Raw genomic sequence first — 25,367 nt, 5'->3', positions numbered from 1 at the left:
GGGGATCGCAAGAACACAAATTGAATCGTTGATTTTCATGCAGGATATATGTATAATAATTTGATAACATTTAATTAGCATACTTATGTAATTTAATAATCGTTATTGATGCCGGTTCTTGATAGAATCAGCATTCAGAGACAGTTCTATTTAAGTAAATTATTAAATATAAGTTTTATTTAATATTCTATCCGTGTTATGTTTTTTTTAACACCTCGTCAAAGCTTCAGCATAATTCGATGAGTAATTTAGCAACATACGTTACAAAGAGTATACTTCGTAAACAGACATGCATTATTATTAAGCGTTTATAACCGACTTCAGATTCCGAGCTCCATCATTTATGAACCGAAAGTTGTCGCCCGCGGCTTTGCTGACGTTTAACGAGTTCGTCGGTAAGTATTAGGTATAAAAAAGTATGTCTTTTACTTTTAGTTCATTCTGGATTCATACCAAATTTCATCAAATTTGGTTCAGTGGATAAACAGAGCAAATTTTTTTTGTTTCTAAATAAATAAAAAATAGTTGTTTGAAAATTTAAATATGAACATAAAAAAATGTAGTTGGTTTTGTTTACTAAATAAAAAAGTTTATATTAATATTATTTTTTATATATAAAATTACGATACAAAAGTACTTTTAAGAACCTACTTGATTTAAATATATTTTTAATTTTGCGGTTTTGAAGGTAAAGCTCTGTTTAAATATGCCTGAGTATCCACTTAACCACTCGTTTACTACAGTTACCACTACCACCAACAACAACAGAACAATACTTTGTATTGCTTAGTTCCGGTTTTAAAGGTTAGTGAGTCGGTGTATTTATAGGCAAAAGGGACTCAACAGCCTAGATCTCACGGCTAACAGTGTATTGACGGACGAAGGTAGGTTATTATTATGTAATGTTTATTTCGTTCGCATACAAGTTACGACGGGCTTTTCCTAAAACGTAAATGTAACTAACAAGGATCAAGTCACGGATGCATACGAAATTTGGGTTTCAATCGTTATGTCTCTACCTTTGAAACTCGATTGAATTAAAAATGTATGTTAAATATATTGTCATTACTTTTGTAATTAGTGAAGCGCAGCGTTGAGTGATTTTGTATATCTGTTACACTGCCACTAAATATACTACAGAATGTCTTACAGCGTTCACAGTTTTTCAGTCGTTAGACAATACAAACCGCTATGTCCCTCCGTTTTAAATTTGTAATATCTTCGAAAATATTAATTTAAATTATATTTTGTACAGGGCCATATTGATCTATATTACATGCATAATGTATTTCAGATACTTAATTGGATAAGGATGAATGCTGTACTGCTTAAAATCGCTTCGAAAATAAGCTATTATTTCTTGTAAAAAGTAAAGGATAAAAAATAGTTATTGTGGGTTATCTCTAATTTATCTATTTCGTAGGGTTAAGCCAGCATTAGCAATGTAAGTGCAAAAAATATGTTTATTGACGATATAACTTTGGAAACTCTGAAATGATCAATTATCATGTTTCTCTACTATATTGTGCACGTATTATACATATATTTTCTATTGAACCTTTCTATTGAATAAATGTATCTATTAAAAAATACCGCATCAAAATCCGTGTTATTTTAAGGATCTAAGCATACATAGGGACAGACTTTGTTTTACACTTTGTAATGATAATGACATTATAAATATTTTTATATTACAGGAGCTATTTCGTGAATTGTATTCTAGGAAGTATGACTATTTACGTTTTAAGAACACGTTTAAAGAGGTTTCTTCTGAAATGATTAGAAAAAATCAAATCACGTTTTATTAAATATTAATTCAACTTTTAATAAGAATTAATTTAATATAACTTCTTTGTTTATTACAATTTTTTATATAAATAAAAGTTCCGTGGTAGTGGTCAAGTCAATGTTATTTCATGTATCGATCGATAACAGGATAACTTGTAACAAATACGTACTTTAATACACGATGTTGACACTTCTTAGAATAAATTTGATAAATAAACAACACATGTTCCGTTGGCATATGAGTTGAACATCCACTGATACAGTAGTAATATTAACTAAATGTTGCTTAATTAATTTAAATATTGTCTTATTATTTATATAGAATAGAATATGCTTTAATAATTTCTGGCTTCGGTTTTAAAAGCGTGTGAGGTGGAGGGGCATGTTAGGAACTCTATGTCCCTATCATTTTTATCGTCTGTACCTATCATTCGTATTGCTCGGTGGAGACGGTGAAGGCGTCGACTCGGCCCTCCCACAGCCCCAGAGACGTCGGGGGCTGAAAAGATAGGACGTGGCCCTCAGGCCGTGGACGCGTGAGGTCGGGGCCTCACGTTTCCTATTACAGACGGCCCTGAGGAGGACGGCAGCCGGGACGGGCCTCGTGCTGCTATACGCACTAGCGAGGAGTGCCGGGGGGAAAGATCACCATCGCCACGAGCCACGAGCGGTGTACTGCACAGGAGGGCACGTGGGCCGTGGATGCGTTATATCGACACGTTCCCGTAGCCTCTCCAATCCGTGCCGAGGACGGCCAGGTTTTTGTGGGTAGGAATCACACATAACCCGGTTTCTGTATTTGTCTACAATAATTTATCAACATGCTCGTAAGAAATAAACAATCTACCCGGGAAAATGTTTCGTGGCAACCTTTCCGTGTTTGCCCTTTAAAATTTAAATCAGTTCTATTCTTATTAATATCAAGGCTATAAAGATATATCAACAAAGTGAGAATACTCAAAGTTATGAAAACCTAAATATTATTCATCAATAATAATTGAATTTAATAGTAAATAATGGAGAAGAATATTATTTCGAAGGATTGGATATATTCGTTTAATTATTTTAAAGTGTGAAACTTATATATTATCCAGCTATAGTATAGTAGTCGAAACTGTACCAACGCTTTGGAATGAAAAATAAATATCTGATCCGGGAAGAACCGGTTAAACTCAGCGGGAAATTTTTATCTCAAATATGATAAATAAAAATTATAATATGATCTGAGGCGATCATTTGATTACATAAAATGTGTTCCATCATCTGTAAAGATTTGGATTAAAGCTTTCTGTTCATTCCAACGAATGAAATAAAATGAACATTATTACATGTTTATATTATTAGATTAAGGAATTGCAAATAAATATACTTAAATATATAATAAGGCGTTTAAATCATTCTTTATACCGTCGTAATATAAAACACACATTTTGTAAAAGTACTGTTGTTTACAATTGAGTAACTGATGGGTAGTCATACCCTGGCGGCCTTGCGTTGGTGCCTACAAACAATAAAATGAATGAAGGATATTGTGAATTAATGAATGAAGCTGATGCTTAGAACTGTTGTTTTACTAAATTGATAACAATAACTATTAAAAGCGACCATCATCTCTTTCTCTCATCTCATCTCGACAACGAGTTTACTATTGATCGGCAGTTATAGTAACCAAAATTTTGACTTTTATTAATTAATTAAAGAATTATTCAAAAGTGGACCTTTTGGGATCGAAACTTCTAAGCGTCGATTCGATAATCGATCGATAATACTAAGTGGACGCGAATTGAGATTAAAACATATAAGATATTTTTTTTTACCCAAAAGATATGAAAGCAATGAAATAGAGAGAAAGAGAAAGATGTATGTATTGTATGTACGTATTAAAAAAAGCACTTCTCTCACATGTTTGTTTATTTTATATAAATACTACTCAAAGCAACAGACTATAAGGATTAATGATTGCACCAATAAAACAACGTAATTGTTTGAAGCCGAACTCTGGCTGATTTCGAAAATTTAATTTACTTTTTATAACACAGATCTTTTACGTAAGCTTTTGTATGTTACGGTTTCTTGACGTCTGCTGTATTTTTTATTATGTTATGCTATAGTTTGGCTGGCGGGCTGATGGCAACCTGATGGTTAGTGATCACCACCGCTCATAGACAATCTCACTGTAAGAAATATTAACCCATCCTTATAACACCAAGGCGCCACCAATCTTGGGAACTAAAATGTTAGGTGATATATCCCTTGTGTCCGTAGTCATACCACTCACTCACCCCTCAAACTGGATCAAAGTAATACTAAGTATTGTTATTTGGCGTTAGAAGATCTGATGATCCTATCTGCGTGGTACCAACCCAGACGGTACACAAAGTACTTGCACAAAGCCCTACCGCCAAGTAAAATTTTAGTTACAAAAAGTCCACCTTTTGTGAACGTCTCACGTTTTTATCTTTTTTTCTATTTGTTAGTTGACTATTTTTAAAATGGCTTATTGGCTTTGAATGGTTTTAAAATTTTAACGTTCCGGTTATTCGTTTCTACGTAGAAGCGTGAGTTGTTGATTTTAGTGATACTGTTTTTTATTTCACAATAGTTATTTTTGTTCTTTCTTATATCTGGTAAAGGGACTTTACTCTTTACCGTTCGTTTCCTATATAGCTTATGAGGCTGCAAATTTTTAGGTGCTGGGATCCAATGTCGGGAAAAGTCAGTAAACTAAGTTAATTTGGAGTCAAAAAATTCACAGTAGCAGTTCAGTGTTTGATAATAGTTAGTGTTTACTATTTTGTGCCTCAAAAAGTATACAAAGCCTTTGGTCCTCCATCTGAACCAGGTTTAATTGTGTGGGGTATGAAAGCTGGACTGGGAGATCACAGCATGGCTCTAACCCAGCGACTCTTGCTTTGCAGGTGGGATTAAGATTTGAGATCCCACTCGGCAAGCCTGGCGACAGTGGAGGCTATACGCCCTCCCCCCAACCCATGTCGTGGGTCGAAAGGAAACGTGGCTAGCTTACATTTAGGGCGGGTGCTTACTGGACACAGCTGTTGACTGTTTTGGTACCTGCATAGAATAGCCAGGCGTGATGTCTCGTCCTCTTGCCACGAGTGTGGTGCGCCCGTTAAATTAGTACATAATAACAATTACGCTAATTTAGTAGTGTCAAACAATTACAAGTTTTTCCACCAATGTAGGAAGGAGAATATGCGAAGGAACCATTTAATTAATTTAAATCGATCGATATGATCATGGCTTAAATATGGGGTCTTCATATATTTTTCTTACGCATTAAAATAGTTGTTCTTTATTTACTTAATGTCATTAATATCCCAATCTTGGGAATGCTACTCTCCTTTACAGGAGAGTATATATACTCTCCTTGAAGAGATACGTTTGCTCATTATACGTTAATCGCTTCAAAGTACGCGATTATTAAAATTCTGTGGATAATATCCGTATAAAATAATAGTAATAAGATGTTCTATCTACTGGGTCACTTCGGTTCACTTCCTTCACCCAGTACGCTAGTCAAGTCGTGGTTTGTGACTTTATTACAAAATTAACCTTGCAAATAAAATTAAGCTTTTATTATAAAGCGAAATTATTGCTTAGTGGGTTTTACCGGCAACTGTAACCGCGGGCATTATCTTGCCTAACTGTGTAATTACTTTGTTATGACCGTAATATTTTATGAATTAATGACTCATGAATTGAGAACTTATTGCAAAATGAGCTAGTCTCAGTGTGAAGAATTATGTCTTGTTCAAATTTTCCATGTTTTTGTTGGTTTTTCTTGTGAAAGTATATATTTTACTAGTTGTCGCCCGCGGTTTCGCTCTCGTTGAGGGGTTGGTGGTGGTCCGTCCTGGAGTTCGAGCTCCAAATGTCATCAAATTCGGTTCAGTTGTTTGACCTTGAAAGAGCAACAGGCAGACAGAGAGACAGACAGACAAAAGAAATTAATGTATTAATATATTTGTTGGTAGTTGAACGTATATCATATATCATGATATTTACGAATATTATAATTGTGAAATGAAAATATATCTTCGGTGAGAAGAAGAAGAAAAACGGTGCATTTAGGAATGGGGCTTTTTTTTATTTAATTAACAACATCCACGGGCTCACAGTTGCCCGTGCCTTTTTTTACATTTTACTTTTATAAATTCTGAAAATCAGCAGATCTTCGCTGGACTTCGAGCTTGTCGTCTTCTTGGAAGACATGGCCCACACTGAAATTTTTTTTTTTATAGGTGTTAGTATGTCTAGTGATTGCCACAACTGCGGGAGGAACACTTTCATGTATACGGACCCTCACATTCTTCGACTGGACTATGAAAACGTCGCCGTAGGTCTGTCCCTGAGATTCGTGGATGATCATGACACTTGACCCTTCGCCTTTTCCGTATCCCTGGTCCATCAGGAGTTTCTTTTCCTCCTGTCAGATGGTATGTTGGCGTCAGTGAATCTCTCCATTTTGAGGGAGTGGACGACGGGGCTTGCAGAGTAGATGCTACGGTAGACCTCGCTAACGGCGTATGCGACATCCAGGGGGTTGCAGTGCGTACAGGATAACTCACGGGTGATGTTTGTTGTCAGTCTTGGTCGGCAGTACCTCATTTCGAACATATTTTCTCTGTCGATATAAGGCAAATGGTTGATATCTCCGAATGGGAATGGGGCTTTAATTTTTTATTTTAAATCTCATTTCAAAAAGTACCATTTTGGCGCTTAAGTATTTCTTCCTTTCCACTTTTTCAATGAAGACTTTCAGGGACAATAAAGTAGATACAATTTTCGCATTAGCGAAGCGAGGAATGCTTAATACAGCACCAATATATATATGCGGTGGTGACCACTTAACATCAGGTAGTCCACTTGCCCAATCTCCTACCAATATCATAAAAAAAATGCTAAGTAATAGATAAGACATTTTTATAGCGCTTAACACGAGAATAAACACTTTCTGAGATAGTGAAAACTTTGTTCACTATCCCAGAAAATCTTAATTCTCTAAGTATAATAAGCCCTAATTAATTTGTTAAGAAAACTCATCACATGTGTTTCTTTTGATTGATTGAATTTTGTCACTTTATGCTTCGACTCAATCAGGAAGCTTAGTCAACTTAAGTGTAATTTCATAACTTATTTTGTAATGCAATGTATGATTAAGAATATATATATATATGTATATGTATACGCTTAAGGTTAAATTGTGGCGCATTTTATATGAAATGTGTCATGAAAGAGAAAGGTCTAACTCATTTAACAAGATTATATTAAATGGGTCAAGGTACCGGTGACTACATTATTAACGTTCCGTTTTCCTTATAAATATTAAGTTTGACAGATCAAAGTGTTATCTATGAATATATCAATAAGGAATTAATTTATAGCATCACTTGGTGGTATGGCTTTATGGAAGCTCGTCTCGTATAGTCTACAAACAGCAATACTTAGTATTATTGTGTTCAAAGTTGACGGATGAGTGAGCCATTGTAACAGGTACAAGGGAAATAATATCTTAATTCCTAAGTTTCGCGGCGCAATGGCAATACAAGGAATGGTTAATATTTCTTACAGCGTCAATGTTAATGGGCGGTGGTGATCACTACCAGTAGGTGACCCATTTGATCGTCTGTCTAAACATTTTTGTTTAAAAAAACTAACTTACCGGATGAGGAATATGGAGAACTCGGAGATTTGGCGCGCTTTGGGATGCCTATGTTCAGCAGATTGGGTCAGCCAACCCGAGTATAAGTTTAAGGGTAAGTTAGCCAATTTCAACACAAGAAACATAAAAATTTTAATTGGCAGATTATTTACGTACCTATCAAGTACATCGTTGCGTTAGGTATTAAAAAGTCATTGGGCAATTATTATGAGCATCAGGCTACTAAGAAGTAGCAATCAGAAGTTATGTAATTGACAATGCTTACACTTCCTTGCTTCGTAAAACTGAGACTGAGAATGCATTTTTGTTTGCGAACGTATTCAGTGCGCTGTTATCCACTCTCTTAAGAATGGCCATGGCTGATATCAGCCTGAAAGACACCACCGTTATTATTAAGTGAATTAACTATAAAAATAATTGAATTTCTAAATATTAACTAATAAAATAAATTTTATATTTAACTGGAAAACAGTTGATATTTTATCAAAACTTTTAAATTTAACTTATAAAATAAATGTTATATTTAAATGAAAGACAGCTTATAATATATCATCAAAACTTTTATACAAGTCTTCAATTAGAAGCCTGCTGGTTATTATCGTCTGCAATTGCAGATTAGACTTTAAAATCATCAATACGATGGCCCATAAGCTCAAATACCTTCCTTATTTAAATAATTATTTAATCGTAATAGTAAAGATTTAATATAAGCGACGTTATCGGGGCTTCTCAGCATGCTTTTTTAAATGCAATGAAACCTATTATACAATTCAATAGAAATACAGTTTATCGTGAAGATTAGTCTATCTGTCACTTCGAATTTGATTAAATTTCGTATGTATCTTGACTCCCAAGGACAGAAATGAGCTACTTTTTTATGCCAACACCTGACAAATAACCCATAAAACGCAAGCGAGAACTAGAGGATTAATTACATACTAATGAAATAAATATAAAATACACAAGCAGATGTACTAAATATATACAATTTATAGCATTAAATATATGTAGATAGTAGACACATTCCTAGTATATATCGTTACCTATCAACCTAAGCCACACTTTGTTGAGAGGTAAGTTTTTGAATTTATAGCTGATTTGAAAATAGTTATGCCATATATTTAATATTAATTTATTGGTCAGAAGGTTTTAGCTGCGATTTAACTTGACTAGCTTGATTTACAGCCGTATTTTATAATTGCGCAAAATGTAACTCCTTCGACTAAAGGATTGAAGGTTAGGACGTATTAAGTAAATGTTTCGAACCTACGAAATCGCCATAAATTATAAAGATGCTGGAATATATTTAAAGGGATTTATGTTGTTATAATTACGATTATAAAAATGTGTATAAACTTTAATTTTCAACAATACCACTTAAAGGTTATAAAAATACTTAAATCTGACAAATTCTAGTAATTTCAGTTTTTTTTCCAAAATTGTTCTATTTTTACCATTCATATTGGCTAAGGCTACGTACTCTGTTTTTGTCGGGGTTTATTTTTAAAATTGCCAATACGTGTTCGAGGAACAATCGTACAGGATTATATCTAACACATGCAGTTCTCCTCACGATATTTACCTTACCGAGTACAACTTGAATTATAATCACGAAATTCACATGAAAATTCAATGGCGACTGCTGGAGTTCATTCTACCATTAAGCAATTTCATCTCTTTTTTTTTCATTTTTCTTATGGAGCGTCATTCGTTGTCACATCGAAGAGTCAAGGAGTATGTGTTTGTTCTTCGCACTAATCGTTTGTGTGTCACATTATATATAAGATAAGGTCATCAAACGTGGGAACTCCAAATTTTAATATCGTAATATTTCAAAGTATGTTTACTTTACATTACATTAGCAGCCTGTAAATTTCCCACTGCTGGGCTAAGGCCTCCTCTCCCTTTGAGGAGAAAGTTTGGAGCATATTCCACCACGCTACTCCAATGCTGTTTGGTGGAATACACATGTGGCAGAATTTCGTTGAAATTAGACACATGCAGTTTTCCTTACGATGTTTTCCTTCACCGCCGAGCACGAGATTAATTATAAACACAAATTAAGCACATGAAAATTCAGTGGTGCCTGCCTTGGTTTGAACCCGAAATCATCGGTTAAGATGCAAGCGTTCTAACCACTGGGCCATTTCGGCTCAATATACTGATTATTTTTTTTTATTTTCTACTCTTATATTAATTCAAGTACATTCGTTACACAATGACTTTGAATCGACACTATAAAATTAAATTTGATGTCAAACTACCGCTGGTATAGGATATACTTACCAAGAAGAATTTGGTGTGAGTCTCTGTAGCTATTATCATATTATCCACAATTTTATTAATAACTAAATAATACGTGTTCATGTAAAGCGGCCATTAATTGTGAATTAAAGAAACGTGTCAATTTTTAAATACTCAACTTAAAAATTAAAGACTAACTTTAAAAAGCTGTCGTGTTTTAACATACTCTTTTTGTAATTTTATTTTTGCTACCATTATCACTGACATTTATCAGAACGTCTCATAATCAGACTTGAATATTTCAATGAACTGGTTTCCTTTCCTAATTTTGACGATTATTATTTAAATTCACTATGGAAACTTTTAAGATTTAATTTCAATTTTTTTTAATATAAATTATAAAAACTGGGAAGAAAATTTCTTCTTTTTCAGATACTCGACAAGACCTTCGAACAGATTGATATTTTTTCTGTTGTCATACTTTGGATCTAGTTGAAAATAAAATAGTCTATTAGAAAAAAAATAATAATACAGATAACGCAAATGTTTTATTTACTTGATAGTAGATGAGTTTGAGTATGTATAAGAAAATTGTGATAATAGTACAATAAATAGGCTAAGGGACAAAAAAAAAAAAAAACAATTAAAAAACATATATATTTGTATATAGAAACCTTAATTATAATTATATCCATGTTAACTCAACGTCTCGCTGTGAATATTTCTTACTTACCATCTCATCTGTGTCTAGTATTATCAGGGTATTACTTTACTTAAAGAAAAAGAATTATCCAATTAAAACATTTTTATAACGCTAAGTAACCACATGATATTATAGGTAGATTAATATATATCATGTGCCAGGAATGATTTCTAAATTTGTGATCTTGTGTATAAGTGTGTGTGAAAACTCATATGTGTAATATAAAAGTGAAAATTTATTCAGCGCTTCGTGAACGAGACAAAAAGATATATAGGAAAACGAGTCGGTTTTTATACTGTCTAGTTATACAGATAGGCAGCATTTCATCGGAAAATGAAGAAAAAATCGACGCTCGACCACTTGGAACGTTTCGAAGTAGAACAATGTAGGTCGGTTCGGTCGGGTGACTTCGTGCATCATCGCTGCCTCTCGTTAACGCTCGTCGACCGGCGCACGCGCACACAACGCCGATATCGCCACGGCAGCAGTCGCGTACATCACACCGGGAATTTTCCCATTAAATAAATAAACGGGATGCAATTTTTCTCGCAAATAGAGCGCGCGGAAATGGACTAATCGTTTATTACTAATTAATCTTAACTTTGTTGAACATTTATCATTGAAGTGAGCGAACTGTTCGAGTTGAAAATGTTGTGGGAGAATAATCTTAACGAGGAGACAGAGACGGTGAGTTTTCTATTCGAATTAAATTTTATAATTTAAAATCATTAATTTAATTATAAATAATATATATAAAAATGTTTTCTTACGTTTACTTTGGTTGTGTGAGTGTACGCGCATGTCGGAGTAAACTTTCTAGTTTTCGCTCGCTCGCTCGTATTTGCATAAAACGTGAATGGTTTTTCATAATACAAACACATGGACCGTTTAAAGAGCTTTTGGTTTGTAAATATTCATTGTGCATCTCCGTCGCTGTGACATTGTTAGTAATCGCTTTATTAGATGTAAATACATGTGTATTTTGACACCGGCGTGCGAATTGTCACGAATAGATCTCTGCTCTATGTAATTCAATCGTGAAATAATCCCTGAGGAACAGTATATTAATACTTCGTATTTTTAATAATTGTTATATTTCATGATAGCTCCAGCATTTCTTTCGAAGATAACTTTGATACTAATTGGAATTGTTTATTTGCATAAGTAGAGATAGTATTTATTATATATTTAAATTGGATGTATATATATTTTGTAATACCAATAATAATTAAAACATATAACAAAGACCGTAAAAGAGATGATGTAAGTTAATTATTATCGTCGAAGCGAATTCATTGAAACAAACAAAAAGATAACTTATCAAATAATATGATTTATGAAAGAGATAGATCCATTGGTATAGACCGAGAGTGCAAACGAGAGGCAAATATATTGGAAGATACATTGGTATTTATTGTGTATGTTCCATGAAAATGTGATAGGAATAATAACTTTGAAGTTTTAACGACAACTTAATGTATTTTTAATCTGTGCTAAAATATTTTGTAATGTTCCTGCGAAACATCGTGAGGAATTTTAAATTTAGAATACGGTTTTGCTCGAATTAATTGCTCAACACTCTATTACATAAATCAGACCTTTGTTTGTTTCCGAGCAGTATCTAATTTAAAAAGGTATTAATAGTTAAAAAAAATAGCGAAATATTTCTCTGATGTAATCATACATACTCGCACAAATATATGATTATTATTTAAGAGATCACAGTCATTGCTCAATCAAAAACGAAAAAAAAAACATCAGAAATGTTAGTTTCTATTTATATCATAAAGAATTTGCGAATAAACTTTTCCATGGTTAAAATATGATAAATTCGTTTTGACATATTGTAATATAATAAATACAAGTTCTCAAAGTATTTTCGCATACTTTAATAATATTTTTTTTGCATATAAATGTTGTCAAATTAATGATAATGAATTAGTTTAATAATAATACTAGTTGTCATACAGTATTCAGGTTAAATTTGGATTATACATGGTGTTTAATAATTGATTGATTATAATGGATAGACTTTGTATGTTAAAGTCATGGCGTGATGTTAAACAGCATATAAACATCTGAATTAATTGGGCTAGCTAACGTAAACAACAATATATAGACTGGAATTATTGATATTAGCGTTTTCACCTCTACAAATTCTCCAACTTTGTAATATAAAAAATACATCAACAACAACATGGACAGCCTTTAAATTTCCCACTGCTGGGCTAAGGCGTCCATTCTTTTTTGAGGAGAAGGTTAGGAACATATTCCACCAAGCTGCTCCAATGCGGGTTGGTGGATTCACATGTGGTATAATTTCGTTGAAATTAGACACATGCAGGTTTCCTCACGATGTTTTCCTTCACCGCCGAGCACGAGATGAATTATAAATAAAAATTGCAATAAGCACGTGACAATTCAGTGGTGCTTGCCTATGATTGAACCCGCAATCATCGGTAACGATGTACGTATGCTAACCACTAGACTATTTCGGCTTTACCAAAAAATAAATACATAGAGATTATAAAAAAAAACATTGAAATAATAATAAAAATAATGTTATTTTATTTCTATCTATCTTTATGGACTTTATCTCGTGTGTGTCCCGTGCCTTGGAAAGCACGTAGAGCCGATGGTTATGCCCTGAACTCGTTCCGGCCGTGATAGATATTCCGTCCCGTCGGATTATGAAAATTATAGAATAGAGTATATATATACATATAAATATATTATGTAGTATCATGTCCTGTGTAGTTTACTAGGCTCCCTTGATATTATTCGCCATGGCCGAAATCGGTCTTGATATAATATGTATGGAATGTAAACATTTATCTTTTTAATGGCTTAATTCAAAATTTATTTTAAGCATGAATGATATAAAAAAATTACTAATTATTTTATAAGAAATGTTTTATTTGGATGGCGTTTATATATAATATTTTAGTTTTAAACAATAATTATTTTCTTAGTTAGCATAGTTATCAATTAATACTTTGCTTAAAATTTAAGGCTTAGATTTAAAAAATCCCATAGAAGTATACCGATAATTGCGATGCGTACTTATATAACAAAAACATTTGAGCTGACTTTAGTGTCTACTTATTAAATAAAATCTATAAAATATATTATTCTCATCACCCTTTTTGCTACATACGTTGCTCGAAAACAATATCTAATTAGTATATACTAATTAGGTTAAGTTTTTACACCTGCAAATATTTTCAGGTGTAAAAAACATTTTTTATGTTTGGTTTGACATATAATTACAATTCTATGGCTATACTTTTTAAAACCTCGTGACCAAACCAATAATCTCAATTTTTATTTTTTTAAATTGTAATTTTTATTTCTGTACTAAGTTTTCTTAATAAATAAAATATTTAACAGACTCTCGGTTCCTTTCCGACATGGTAGATAAAATTTTTATATTGTAAAATACAATTTTAATTGTACAAAATTTCTAAAGACATATTTATTGTAAGAAAATTAGTCCACGAGACCGACTAGCACTTGCTAATCAGTATCGGTAATAAAACTTTATAAAGCATTTATAAGGCTTTTCTTGTCAAATATAAATTTAACGAGAAGTGTTAAGGAAAATTACTTTACCGTCTTGATAGATGACAGTTATAAAAAAACAGTTGTAAATAAAATCTACTATCTCATAAGAAAATTCTTTAAAGATTATATTACTGACTTTTAATCCTTTGATTATTTAATAAAATACTGTAATATTTACAAAGAAACCAATCACTTTTATTAATACACTATGACACGTTATGGTAGCAAGTTTTTAATGAAAACCAGTGTAAATGTAGATAATATCTACATGATTGTAGTTTTTACTAATTACATTTAAAGTCGGGATAACTTATTTTATTTTTTTATTATATTCCAATATACGCAACCTAAGTCAATGGTTGCAGCTTTATCGTTAGAGTCGGTTTTCTTAAAGTTTTCACCTTAAAGATAATTTTTTTAAATAAAAATCGTAAGAATACGTAATACTGATTAAGAATTTTAAACAATTTTAATCCTGAGATTTGCTATCCTTTTCAACTCCACACAAGAGAAAGAGATAGAAATTCGTTCAGTCCTGTCAAAAATGGTATACAAAGGAATTAGTACGACTATTCAGAAGAAGGAAGAATAGTATTTAGTCTCGATAAAATTGTTTAAGTAGAGGCATGGCCTTGTTTTTGATTTATTATAATGATGTATAGATTATTCTGTTTCTCTCAATTAAAGTAAGGCACATTAATATACGTTTGCAAGTCGCCATTACTCGTGAAAGCGTTAACACGCGTGCCACTGTTTAAACACGTATTTATTGCACCAACCTTACCCAGCATACATTTTGTTTCAAAAAGAATTTTAACTTAAACATAGTATATAATTTAATCTCATATAAGAGGTTTAGTTAATCAGGACATTGTCTTTGCCACGGAGGCTAACTATTAGAAATAAAAATAAAAGGCATATTATCTTAATTATTTAGTTTATATAGTTTTGACTCATATTAGTGTTATAAAATTATCTCTTGTTTCAAAATTTTTATAAACATCGTTCAAAACGATTGAACTCCATCAAAACACCGTCACAGTATTATATTTATCCTCTACAGATAAGTAGCCAATTTAAATATAAAAATAAATTGTACAAAATAACGACCAATGATTGAAATTTAGCGCATCTCATCATATTTGTAACGCCGTTTTAATCGTAAAAAGTAAGTTCGAGATGAATAAAATATTAATATATTTAAGCTTTATCTATTTCAAGAAATTCTTTGAAATAAATAAGGTGTTTAATATGTTTAATAATAATTCTAAAATGACTAATGAGGAGAGAGTACTAAAAATAAAACATTAAAGTCACGCAAAAGGTTAGAAATTTACGATTGACGACTAGTTTAAATCCAATTTAATTGTTAAAATTAATTCCTTTAGTTGCTATGACTTCCACATATAAATATAAACATAATATATAATAAAAATATAAACAAATTACAGTCACAGACTAGAACACAAGAGTATTTATCTACCCAAACGGGCTTGCCTTAACACCAAGTAAAGTAAATAAGCGAAGGTAACTTACCACCAGGGGTCCTATTTGTTTGGGCCTACTCGTTAAAACGGTTAAAGAACAATTGTTTTGTTACTACGTTTTATTTACAATTGTAATTCATGTTGATTCTTTATCTCAGGGTCCCTATTTATGTACGTCGTTCATTACAACTTCCGACATTTGTATCAATCATACTGCTCGCAATCAATTAATTTGATCTCTTGTGTCTGTATATTAAGAACTTATTAATAAAAAACGCACTGTAATCCAAACCTGCTAATGTTTCAACTTATTCAATTTTTTACAATTGTGTTTAGTAATTTAATATCTGAAGACATTCGACAGCTTCGTGCAGACTCATCTATGGATATAGTTATCCTACTGTTTAGTTACTATTTCGTCATAAAACGATATTTTTCTCACTTAGTTATAGTAATTTATAAGTATAGCGATGATTAAATAACACACGAAGACAAATCAAGCCTTTAGTAATCTGATTTTAAAAACACATTAAGTATTAACAGACCTTGAAAAATTTTCAAAGTTCATGCTCAACATTATATAAAAATTAAATTTAAAAGTCAACGTCCAACGTGACGAATTAAATCCCAATTATCGTGATATAAAAAGCATGCTAGTAATAAAATAACAACGCAGTACACACTTAAGACCAAGACACATTTGTCTCGGTCTTTTAAATCACCTTATACGAAGTATCGAGTAAAACCGATATCTTTTTTTTAAGCTACCGTATCGTTCCAAGTCTTAAGTTTGTAGGCAGATCGTTTAGCTTAAGAACTCGGAAGCATGCACTGAAGGCCATATCTTTGTTGTTTACCCAAACCAGTTACTAGCAAACAAAACGAATATCAACTCTATCATGTTGTGTTAAAGTTCATTTTTCTACACGGCTTTGATTACTACTTTAAGTTTTTTGCAAAATTTCGCAGATGTCTAGGTGATAAATTTTTATAGGTTAATTTTTATTGTTGTTTAATGCCTTGTAGATGTAAATTAATACCCTGTTAATATTACTTTGTCATACGTTAATAGTTGATTAAATCAATGTGAGGCTCTTTAAGTCGTTTATAGTATTATAATTTATTTCGTTGCAAGTTAATAGAAATAAAGAATATAAAAGCTTTTAAGATCGGCTTATAATATTCAATTTATTTTCAATATTTACGAATAGTAAACTATTTGTAAAGAGAATGGAGCGTAGGGTGTAATATATGTATTTAATTAGTTTGACAAATAAAAAGACCCGCTGAGTTTCTTTCGCCGGGTCTTCTCAGGTCGGGGTGTTTCCTTTTCCGAACCGTTGCTAGTGTTTAATTTGACTATCAATAAGTAAGTGTAATGCTTCTATATCGAATAAAGGAAATTGAGTTTGAGTTTGAGTTTTTTTTTATTATCTTATATATTATACAGCAAAAAACAAAGACACTAACTATAAAGACAGTTCATAATTTCATACTATGAAAATATCTTATTGCATGTCATTTATAAACTACAATTTAAATTACATTGCAACGTATAGCAATTAAATTATACAATTTCTCTTAGATTGTAGTACACACATGCAAATGAATCTAAACGTATGTTAGTCATTGGGTGTAAAGTTCAGACTCAGTGTAAAACTATTTAGAATGACCTCAGAGCGTTTTCGTCGTCAATTTTATTAGGACGAATATTTTAAGAATGATAGAACTAATTTGATGTTAATATATAAATTGTTGTATAGAATATAATAAAAGCGGTTCATCATCATAATTGTCAGGTGGCTCAATAGTTTTAATACTTGAATCTTACCTGATTGTGCTCAGTTCAAATTTGGAAGCGTTTGTTTGTTTTTGAGGGAAAGCATGTTTCATATAAAAACTAACAAATATTTTATATTCAAACCCGCATTGGAGTAAAGTAATGGAGTAGACTTCACTACGAATACATTTTATATTTGTTCTATTTAGACGCTTATTAATTACAAATCGCAGACAGTGCGCTATTTTAAAATGAGCATGAAAATGTTTCAAATATTTTCCCGCGATTATAAAACTGTGTCCGAGTTCTAGTTCAAATGCTTTTCTCATGCTAGTGAACATTACACGAACCACTCATTCGTGTTGAAGCAATTAGTGTTGTATGGATTTTATTATTTGTATTACTCTTATAGAGTTACTAGAAATTTAGTACAAAATTGACTGTCAGACACTTTTGAAAGTCATATTACAAAATAAATAAACATAAGCCTCAATCGGTACATAATGTAAAATGTCGAGAAAAGACGACAAGAAACTCGATAGATCACCAATTTCACTAATTAAACTTAATTATAAAGATTAAATTCACGTTTAAACACTGTTTTTATTATAATTAATATTTAATTAGTATATTATCACGAGCAATTAGGCATTAATATGTTGTACAATGTTGTTTATTAATGAATTAATCATAAGTTATTTGTTAAGAAATATTATCTAACAAATAGTTCATAGACAAAACAAATTCGTATACAGTGACAAAAGTTTTACCCAAGGAGACGTTTAAAAAAATATCATTCAATGAGACGTGTCGTATATTTCATAACAGTGAGCGGTCAGAGAGATTTTGGCGATTGTTCGCGAGCCGATTTTCACTTGTCTCTATTCGGGTCGAGGACACCGCTTCTGGTTTAAGTTACGTGATCTGAGTCTAAGTTAATGTAAGAATATGGATGCGGCATGACTCATAAGCCGAACAATGTCAGAAATTTCGAGAGTTTTTATATACAGGAGTAAAAGTATTAAACAACATATATAAGCGATAAAAAAATACAAATACCTTTATTTTTTTTTCTCAACTTTTTATCTTCTGGAATACGATTATAATTTCTAAAATGCAAAAAAATAAATCACATTATTCAAAAAAGTTGCGCCTTTTTACGAAATAATTCACATAAATAAAGTTACTAGTTAATGGTAACAAAAAAAGGTGTTCGAAATATGAAAATTCATACATTTTTTTCCTTGCATATAAAAATATAAGAAAAAGTTTTCAAATGTTATCGGATGAACTCATTTGTGATACGTCTTTTAATATCATTATGTATATCATAATTTAGATCAATAATCAAGACTTGAAAAATCTATCAATATTTAATCCTCGATAAAAATGCGATAATTTTATTTTTGGAATAATATTATTAAGTGCATTGTTAAAACATTATTAATGTAACTTTTTTATATAATTGCATCATTGTTTAAAAAAAAGTTTTAAATTTCCTAACGGCCTTCTTCAAGTTTGCAAGGCTTTTAGAATTTCCATCTCGGACTATGATTCACAATATTGCGAATATACGAAGCCCTAACAGGTAAATCAGAAATGAATAAAATGAACACATTTAGTCAAGTCAACTCCAACACATAGCAAAATGCGTAATTTTATTAAAAGATCACGTTTGTTTTTATTACGTTCGGAACTTTGATTTTTGAGGTCAAAACGATATTAGTTTAATTTAAGACTATATCAGAAATATTAACTTGTTTGACTTTGATTTACATTTTTTTTACGTAACCATTGAATTTTAAAATACTTTATTTATGTTGAATATCGTGAGGAAAAATACTTGTCTCAAAATAAAATTAAGTAGCAGAACAAAATACCTCGACAAAATTAATTTTCAAAACAGCAATGGGTGCAAGACTGCAGCGATACCGTTTATAAAAAAAAAAACAAACACAAATTTCATGATATACGATCCATCCAGTCTTCGCGTGCCGTTTTAAATTTATATGGCTTTAATGTTTTCTTGTACGACTTGATATTACAACGAAAACATGTGCACCTAACATTTAATATTACATTAGCAATCATATTCTTTTTTTCTATATACCATTCGTTCATTATATTTTTTGATATTGTTAAATAATCGATAACATTTTCATTCCGAGGCGAAAAAATTTTTCATTAAAAGCAATTGACGTGTGAACGCTAAAAATAATAATAGCGGAATTTTACCTCATTAGACATTCGCCGACATTCGTAGATAACATAATTTTCTTTTTATATTATTGGGTTTTTCAGTCGAGAATTTTTTAGTGCCTTCCAAAGCATCTGAAGCCGGTCGTGTAACAGATCTCATGTATTGATTTATTGGTACTATTTCAATAGAACTCTTTGTTAGACTTCATTATTTCCACTAGTTTTAATTCAATATCGTTTACAGATTATAAAAAGATACTACATGTGCATATGAAATACATATGATCTACTTTATGAATTTATCTATTCAGCATCTATGGATGAAGAAATAGAGTTCACGCGGACGCATCGTACGCATCGTGCGCACAATGTCGTAATTATCTCCTGTTTAGATAATTGTGATTAGCCGCTGCAGCTATTGTTGTTTTAAACAATTATAACATTATGTATTTGTATATTAAGTTGATTTCTAAAATATTATAGATACTATTATTTTTTGTTTATTTATAAAATAAAATTCACTCAATTATTAATATTAATTATCATGAACATTTGTTTATATTTCGGTTTGTGTCGTTCAAATTCGAGATAGTATCCTATAAGACTCTAGGTTATAACCAGACTCTGAGATTAAAATAAAATACGCTTATTTAGTACGAAAGAGACCATATTGTTTAAATTGAGTTTTACGAGAAAACTCTACGCAAGGAAGAGATGGTTATAGTTTTCCACTGGATATCGTATACGAAAATAATACTATAATAAATGATCATTGTTCTCATGTACATACTCTCTAGTATACATTGTTGCGTTACTGATCGAACGAGTGAAAGGAACTTGCGTCATATTAATTCGTGGTAGGTATGTATAACGACCTTGTGAAACTGCACTAAACTATATCAAATAGTGTCTGCTGTTCCTTTGTCTTATATGATTTCCTATATTTATATATTAATTTTCATTAATATTTAGTTAAGGTAAATGCTTTGATTTGTTTATATATATATATATACCTGAATGGTAACTGGTACCTACTGTAAAATATTTTTATAATTGTCATTAAATAATTTTTAATTTAATTTAAATAATAAAATAAAAGATATAGTATAAATATAATAGTTATCTGGAAACGGGCTTGGTATGGGCATGTTATGCGGAGGAATGAGGACCATGTTGTGAGAAAGGTTTTGAGAATGGATGTGGATGGATATAGAGGTAGGGGACGACCAAAGAAACGATCGATGTATTGTTTGAAAGACGATATGGATAGAAAGATTGTTACTTGTGAGATGACGTCCGACAGAGAAGTATGGTAGAAGATGACCCTGACCCAAAGTATAATAGGGATAAGGACAGGAGGATGATGATGATACGTTGAAACGTTCAGATTTATTTTACATCATCAATCAAATTAGAGATTAATTAAAAGAAAAATCCTCATACAACTATAAATATCTCAGTCTTAATTATTGATATCGAAAAGGTTAAGAATTCTAAAACTTGATTTAAAATACCAATATTTCTGCTTCATTAAAACATTAAAAAATAATTACAAATAAATTTGGCGCCATGATCGACTATACCTAATTTGAAACAAGCCATAAAATATTTTAAAAATAATTCTTTTCATAAAAGTCTGTTGCTAAGTCGAATAAACCACCAAAAACACATAGAAAAAACACCTTTATGAAACAGAAATAATGACTAAAATAAAATGTATATTTAAAAACTTAATTTTCATAGCATACGTGCAGTGTAATATCGATACAAACGAATAAAGGCCCAACTCTAAAGAAATAGAATTTAAAATTCAATGGGTTTTCGTTAAGGCGTTATATGCTCGTACATAAGACGCCATCTTGTTTCACCGTGAGCGGGAAAACCAGGGGCCTTGAAGACCTGTTTTGTTTGATCTTACAGACGGAGGACTGAGCTTTGTGCCAACAAATGACCGATTAAGCTAAGTTTGAATACGATTACGCATTTATCTTACAACAAATAAGATTATTTAAGCCTCTTAATACAAATATAAAATATGATTACCTTTTTTTATAGATTAACAAAGCTGTGAATATTTGAAATAATACGAAATTAATAATTATATTAGATATATATATTTGAAAGAGGTTTACATTTTTAAAGTCATATGCATTGTCATTACAACTATACAATAGTAATAATTTTTTTATTACAATGACAGACAAACAGGCAACGTTGGAAATTATACACGGCACGTGTCAGCGTATTGTTATTTTTTATCTGTATTTTTTGATAAAAAAACTTGTTAATTTAATTTATTAGAACTTTAGATTGTTTCTTAATTGGTTAAATGAGATAATACTATTATTCGATATAGGAATCAGGTTTTTTTATATAAATCATTACATATTACATATATATCTGTATTTGTTTATTTGTATTTATATATGTATACCTACCTTTATTAGATTTTATCATAATTTAAATAAATTATGCAGCATATTTAAATGTTAATTCCTAGCTTGTTGTCTGTTTTAACTTTTATATTTGTGTTTAAATTAAAAGCATTCTAAAAAGTATCTTCGCACTAAGGTATAATTAAAAATGTTTCTTTATTTAAATTTGTATTATATTAATATTTATTGTATTCACATAATTACAACATAGAAATTAATAATTCACGCTTGTTCATAAATAATCGCTGATATACTCTGTTTAGCCATGTGCCGTATACTAAATGAAAAAAGCTAAATAAATATAAATATATATATCTCAAAAACAAAAACTTCTAGTGCGACCCAAACATGTTCATGAGTAGGTTTAAAATAATTTCAGTTTTACAAAAACACTGAAATCGAGTAAATAAACGGCTTTGGAGTAAGTGTTACAAAAATAAAAGAAAACAACTTAATAGTATTTAAAAAAAGAACATCCTAAGGAGTATTTACTAAATTTCAAGATAAAACAAACATTAAAAAAAAATAAAAATTAATATATGATGGTGTCCCGCAGACCAATTCCAGCCCCGAAGACCATTCTCAAGGAAACCTAAACTAAATTTGCCAAGATACGAGTGCAATTTATATTCTGCACTGCCGGCTACCAAACATAGGGCTTCCCACTAAGAAGTTCTTGAAAGTAAAATTCAAAAACTTTTTATTGTCATAACACGAGATTGAACCCAGGTACTCGGGTTATTAGATAGGAGGATATTCTCATAATCTATCCATTAAACCAACTATGCTAAACATAAACACAGATATAGTGATTTTACTAAAGGGTTAATGTTATGTTACATATTTTTTTGAAAATACAATACGAAAAATATTAATCCGCGACGATTAGCTGACGTCAAACTAATAACATTGTCTTCTGTGACGCGCGGTGTCAAGCTATCTTATCGAGTAACTCTGCACTTTGTTCCCGAGATAACTCTCAGATAAACTCTAGAATAAATTCTGATAGTGAATACAAAAAAAAAAAATCTAAGTGCCATCCGACATTTTTAGTTGCATGTCGTCGAATGTGTTGTTAATATAATATAATTAGATTTAATTTATGTCGATTTTAAAATTGTTTAATTTCTCTACCAATGAGTTATGATGCTATTCTGGAGATACAAAATATGTACAAAAGATTTTCATCAGGTATTTTTATTTAATTTTTAATCATTTACAATAAGCAAATAAATATTTATGCAGTTTCTGTTGTACAATGTATCAAATATAAATCAATTGGACGGGATTAAGACTAGATACCATTTTCTGGTTCTGCTCGGTAGAATCTACTTTTGAAACTGGTGGTAGCTTTACATTTAAATCAATACTGTAACATGATTCAAAAGTGCTTTTATGAGAACTTGAATAAAAAAATATTTTGATTTTCTTAACTCCGTAAATGAGAAATGAATACGAATATACTTAATACTTACATTTAAAAATTGCGTACAACAGAATCGGCAATAATGTTATTAATTTTAAATATTAATTTATTTTAAATATGAATGCACGTGCTATGTATTTATGGCTTGTTAGTTTTAGTTAAAATTTGTCGGCCTACTACACACAAAATTAAAGGTATATTGCCATCACATCACATTTTATTGGCGTGCCACGTTCAATTATTTGGTGTATTAATGTGGATGTTTCATAAGTAAGATGTTTAACAATTATAACGGTGCCAATGTCTATAAACGATGTTAACCATACCATCAGGTAATCTATTGCTCAGTCTGTGAACTTGTTTTATAATATAAAAGCTTGTATGTTAATTATTATAGCAAAGTTATTTAATACAATATGAATATCTCAAAGGCTTTGTATGTTATTTTTTTGTAGTTGTATCATTATAATGCAAAGTGGGCGTGTCGTTGTTTTGCTTATATAAATAGGTGTAGTACTAAAAATAGCTTATGACCTTATCCGCTGTACTTATAAAAAGTTAGGGCCTCATAATCCTAACAAGCATAGTATTCGAATCAATAAATTAATAATACTGTTGTTGAATTTTTGAATCCAGCACCTCGAGTTCTGAAGCTGTATTAAACCTAGCTATCAGACCAACGAGACCAATAGAATAACACACGTTAGTCAGATGGCATTTCCGATTACATAACGCATTATGTTTATCTATTGGCGATTCTGTAAACGTGCGTCTGCGCTGCTTTTTGATTCAGCAAACCTTTCTCGACCCTTCGTTGAATAGGAACATTGAATGATAATTTAATATCCAATAATAAGTATCTTTGCGTGTGATGGAATGTGCGTGAGGGGTTTTTGAATGTTGTTTATGTTGTTATGAAATAAATCGTCGATATCTATGAATATATTACTGTGAACTATTAAATTAAATAGTTAATTATAATTTAATTTTATTGTTAAGAAATTAAGTCATTTTCAAAGACAAGTTTAGGTAGATTATCTCTAACGAACGAAATTAAATTAAATTCTATAATATTTTTAATATGATGGCTAGGTTCCTACACGGTCAAGTCTACTTGAAGAAAGTATATTTTTGTTCTTGATTTTATTAATGTAGCCTTTAATATTGTTTTTATTTAATATTATATATCTTAACAAATACGGTTATAATTACGGCAAGATAAAAACAAATAATAAGTAACTAAAGTTTTGTATGACGTGACAGTTTCGGAAAAACACTCGATTTTCAAAATATTTACTGAAAATGTACCGTGAACTCGTAATGTAATAAACTACCCTATATAATACCCTTGTGGCAAACTTATATATTAACGTATTAAATGGAAATTTCTGGATTTTATATATTGCATTGGCTCAAGGTCGTTGAAACATTATTATTATAAGGTTCGGTATTGTTTTACAAATGATATAATTTTATAATTTGTTTTACTTACATTGTCAGTTTGTTGAAATAATATCTTTAACCTCAATTGACCTCAAGTGTACAATAACTTATCATTTTTTTTCGATATATTTTAAAATAATTTATTTCATAAATACATCCATATAATCTATTTAAACAAAGGCAGGATATCACATCAAGTGATACAAGATCGCTTTGCCGTGTAAGATATTTTGTCCTGCAAAGAAAAGCTTGGAGATAATTCCACCATCGTTTTCCATTGGAATTAATTGTATTATTTTAGAATGTCATTTCATGAGTAAACATAAAATTTATTAAAGAATTAAATTTATATCTACAACAATTATTATTTTTGTGTTTCACTTTTTGCCTTTTTGCAAGCTCGTCGATGTCTTTTTTATGTGTGTTGAAATTTTACAAGTACGTGACGCGCAAAAACATACCCTTTTTCCTATCATTGTAAAAAAAGAGATGATTTTACTCGATGCTAAACATTACGTACACATATAATTCTAGGAATATCAATGAAGATGAACGGATGATATTCATGATATATTATATAAAACGCGTTAATCAAATTTTGCTTTGCTTATCGTT

The 25,367-nt window shown here is 30.9% G+C and overlaps 1 protein-coding gene across 3 annotated transcripts in view; it reads left to right on the top strand.

The window, feature by feature from the left end:
- The first annotated feature begins 10,833 nt into the window (after positions 1 to 10,833).
- LOC113397142 (DNA-binding protein D-ETS-4) overlaps positions 10,834 to 25,367 on the top strand; it is a 35,736-nt gene continuing 21,202 nt past the window's right edge. Inside the window, exon 1 of one of the 3 annotated variants that reach the window (XM_026635338.2) lies at positions 10,834 to 11,105. In XM_026635338.2, the coding sequence (XP_026491123.1) occupies positions 11,067 to 11,105 (39 nt within the window). In that variant the 5' untranslated portion in view covers positions 10,834 to 11,066. Of the gene's footprint in view, positions 11,106 to 22,941; positions 23,075 to 25,367 lie in introns of those variants that run through there. The other 2 variants (XM_026635337.2, XM_026635339.2) reach the window with 2 other exon arrangements.

The sequence above is a fragment of the Vanessa tameamea genome, chromosome 3 (assembly GCF_037043105.1).
Source record: "Vanessa tameamea isolate UH-Manoa-2023 chromosome 3, ilVanTame1 primary haplotype, whole genome shotgun sequence".
Classification (NCBI taxonomy): Eukaryota; Metazoa; Arthropoda; class Insecta; order Lepidoptera; family Nymphalidae; genus Vanessa; species Vanessa tameamea.
Note: the sequence above shows the minus strand (reverse complement) of the source record. Positions and strands in the feature narration are given on the sequence as shown.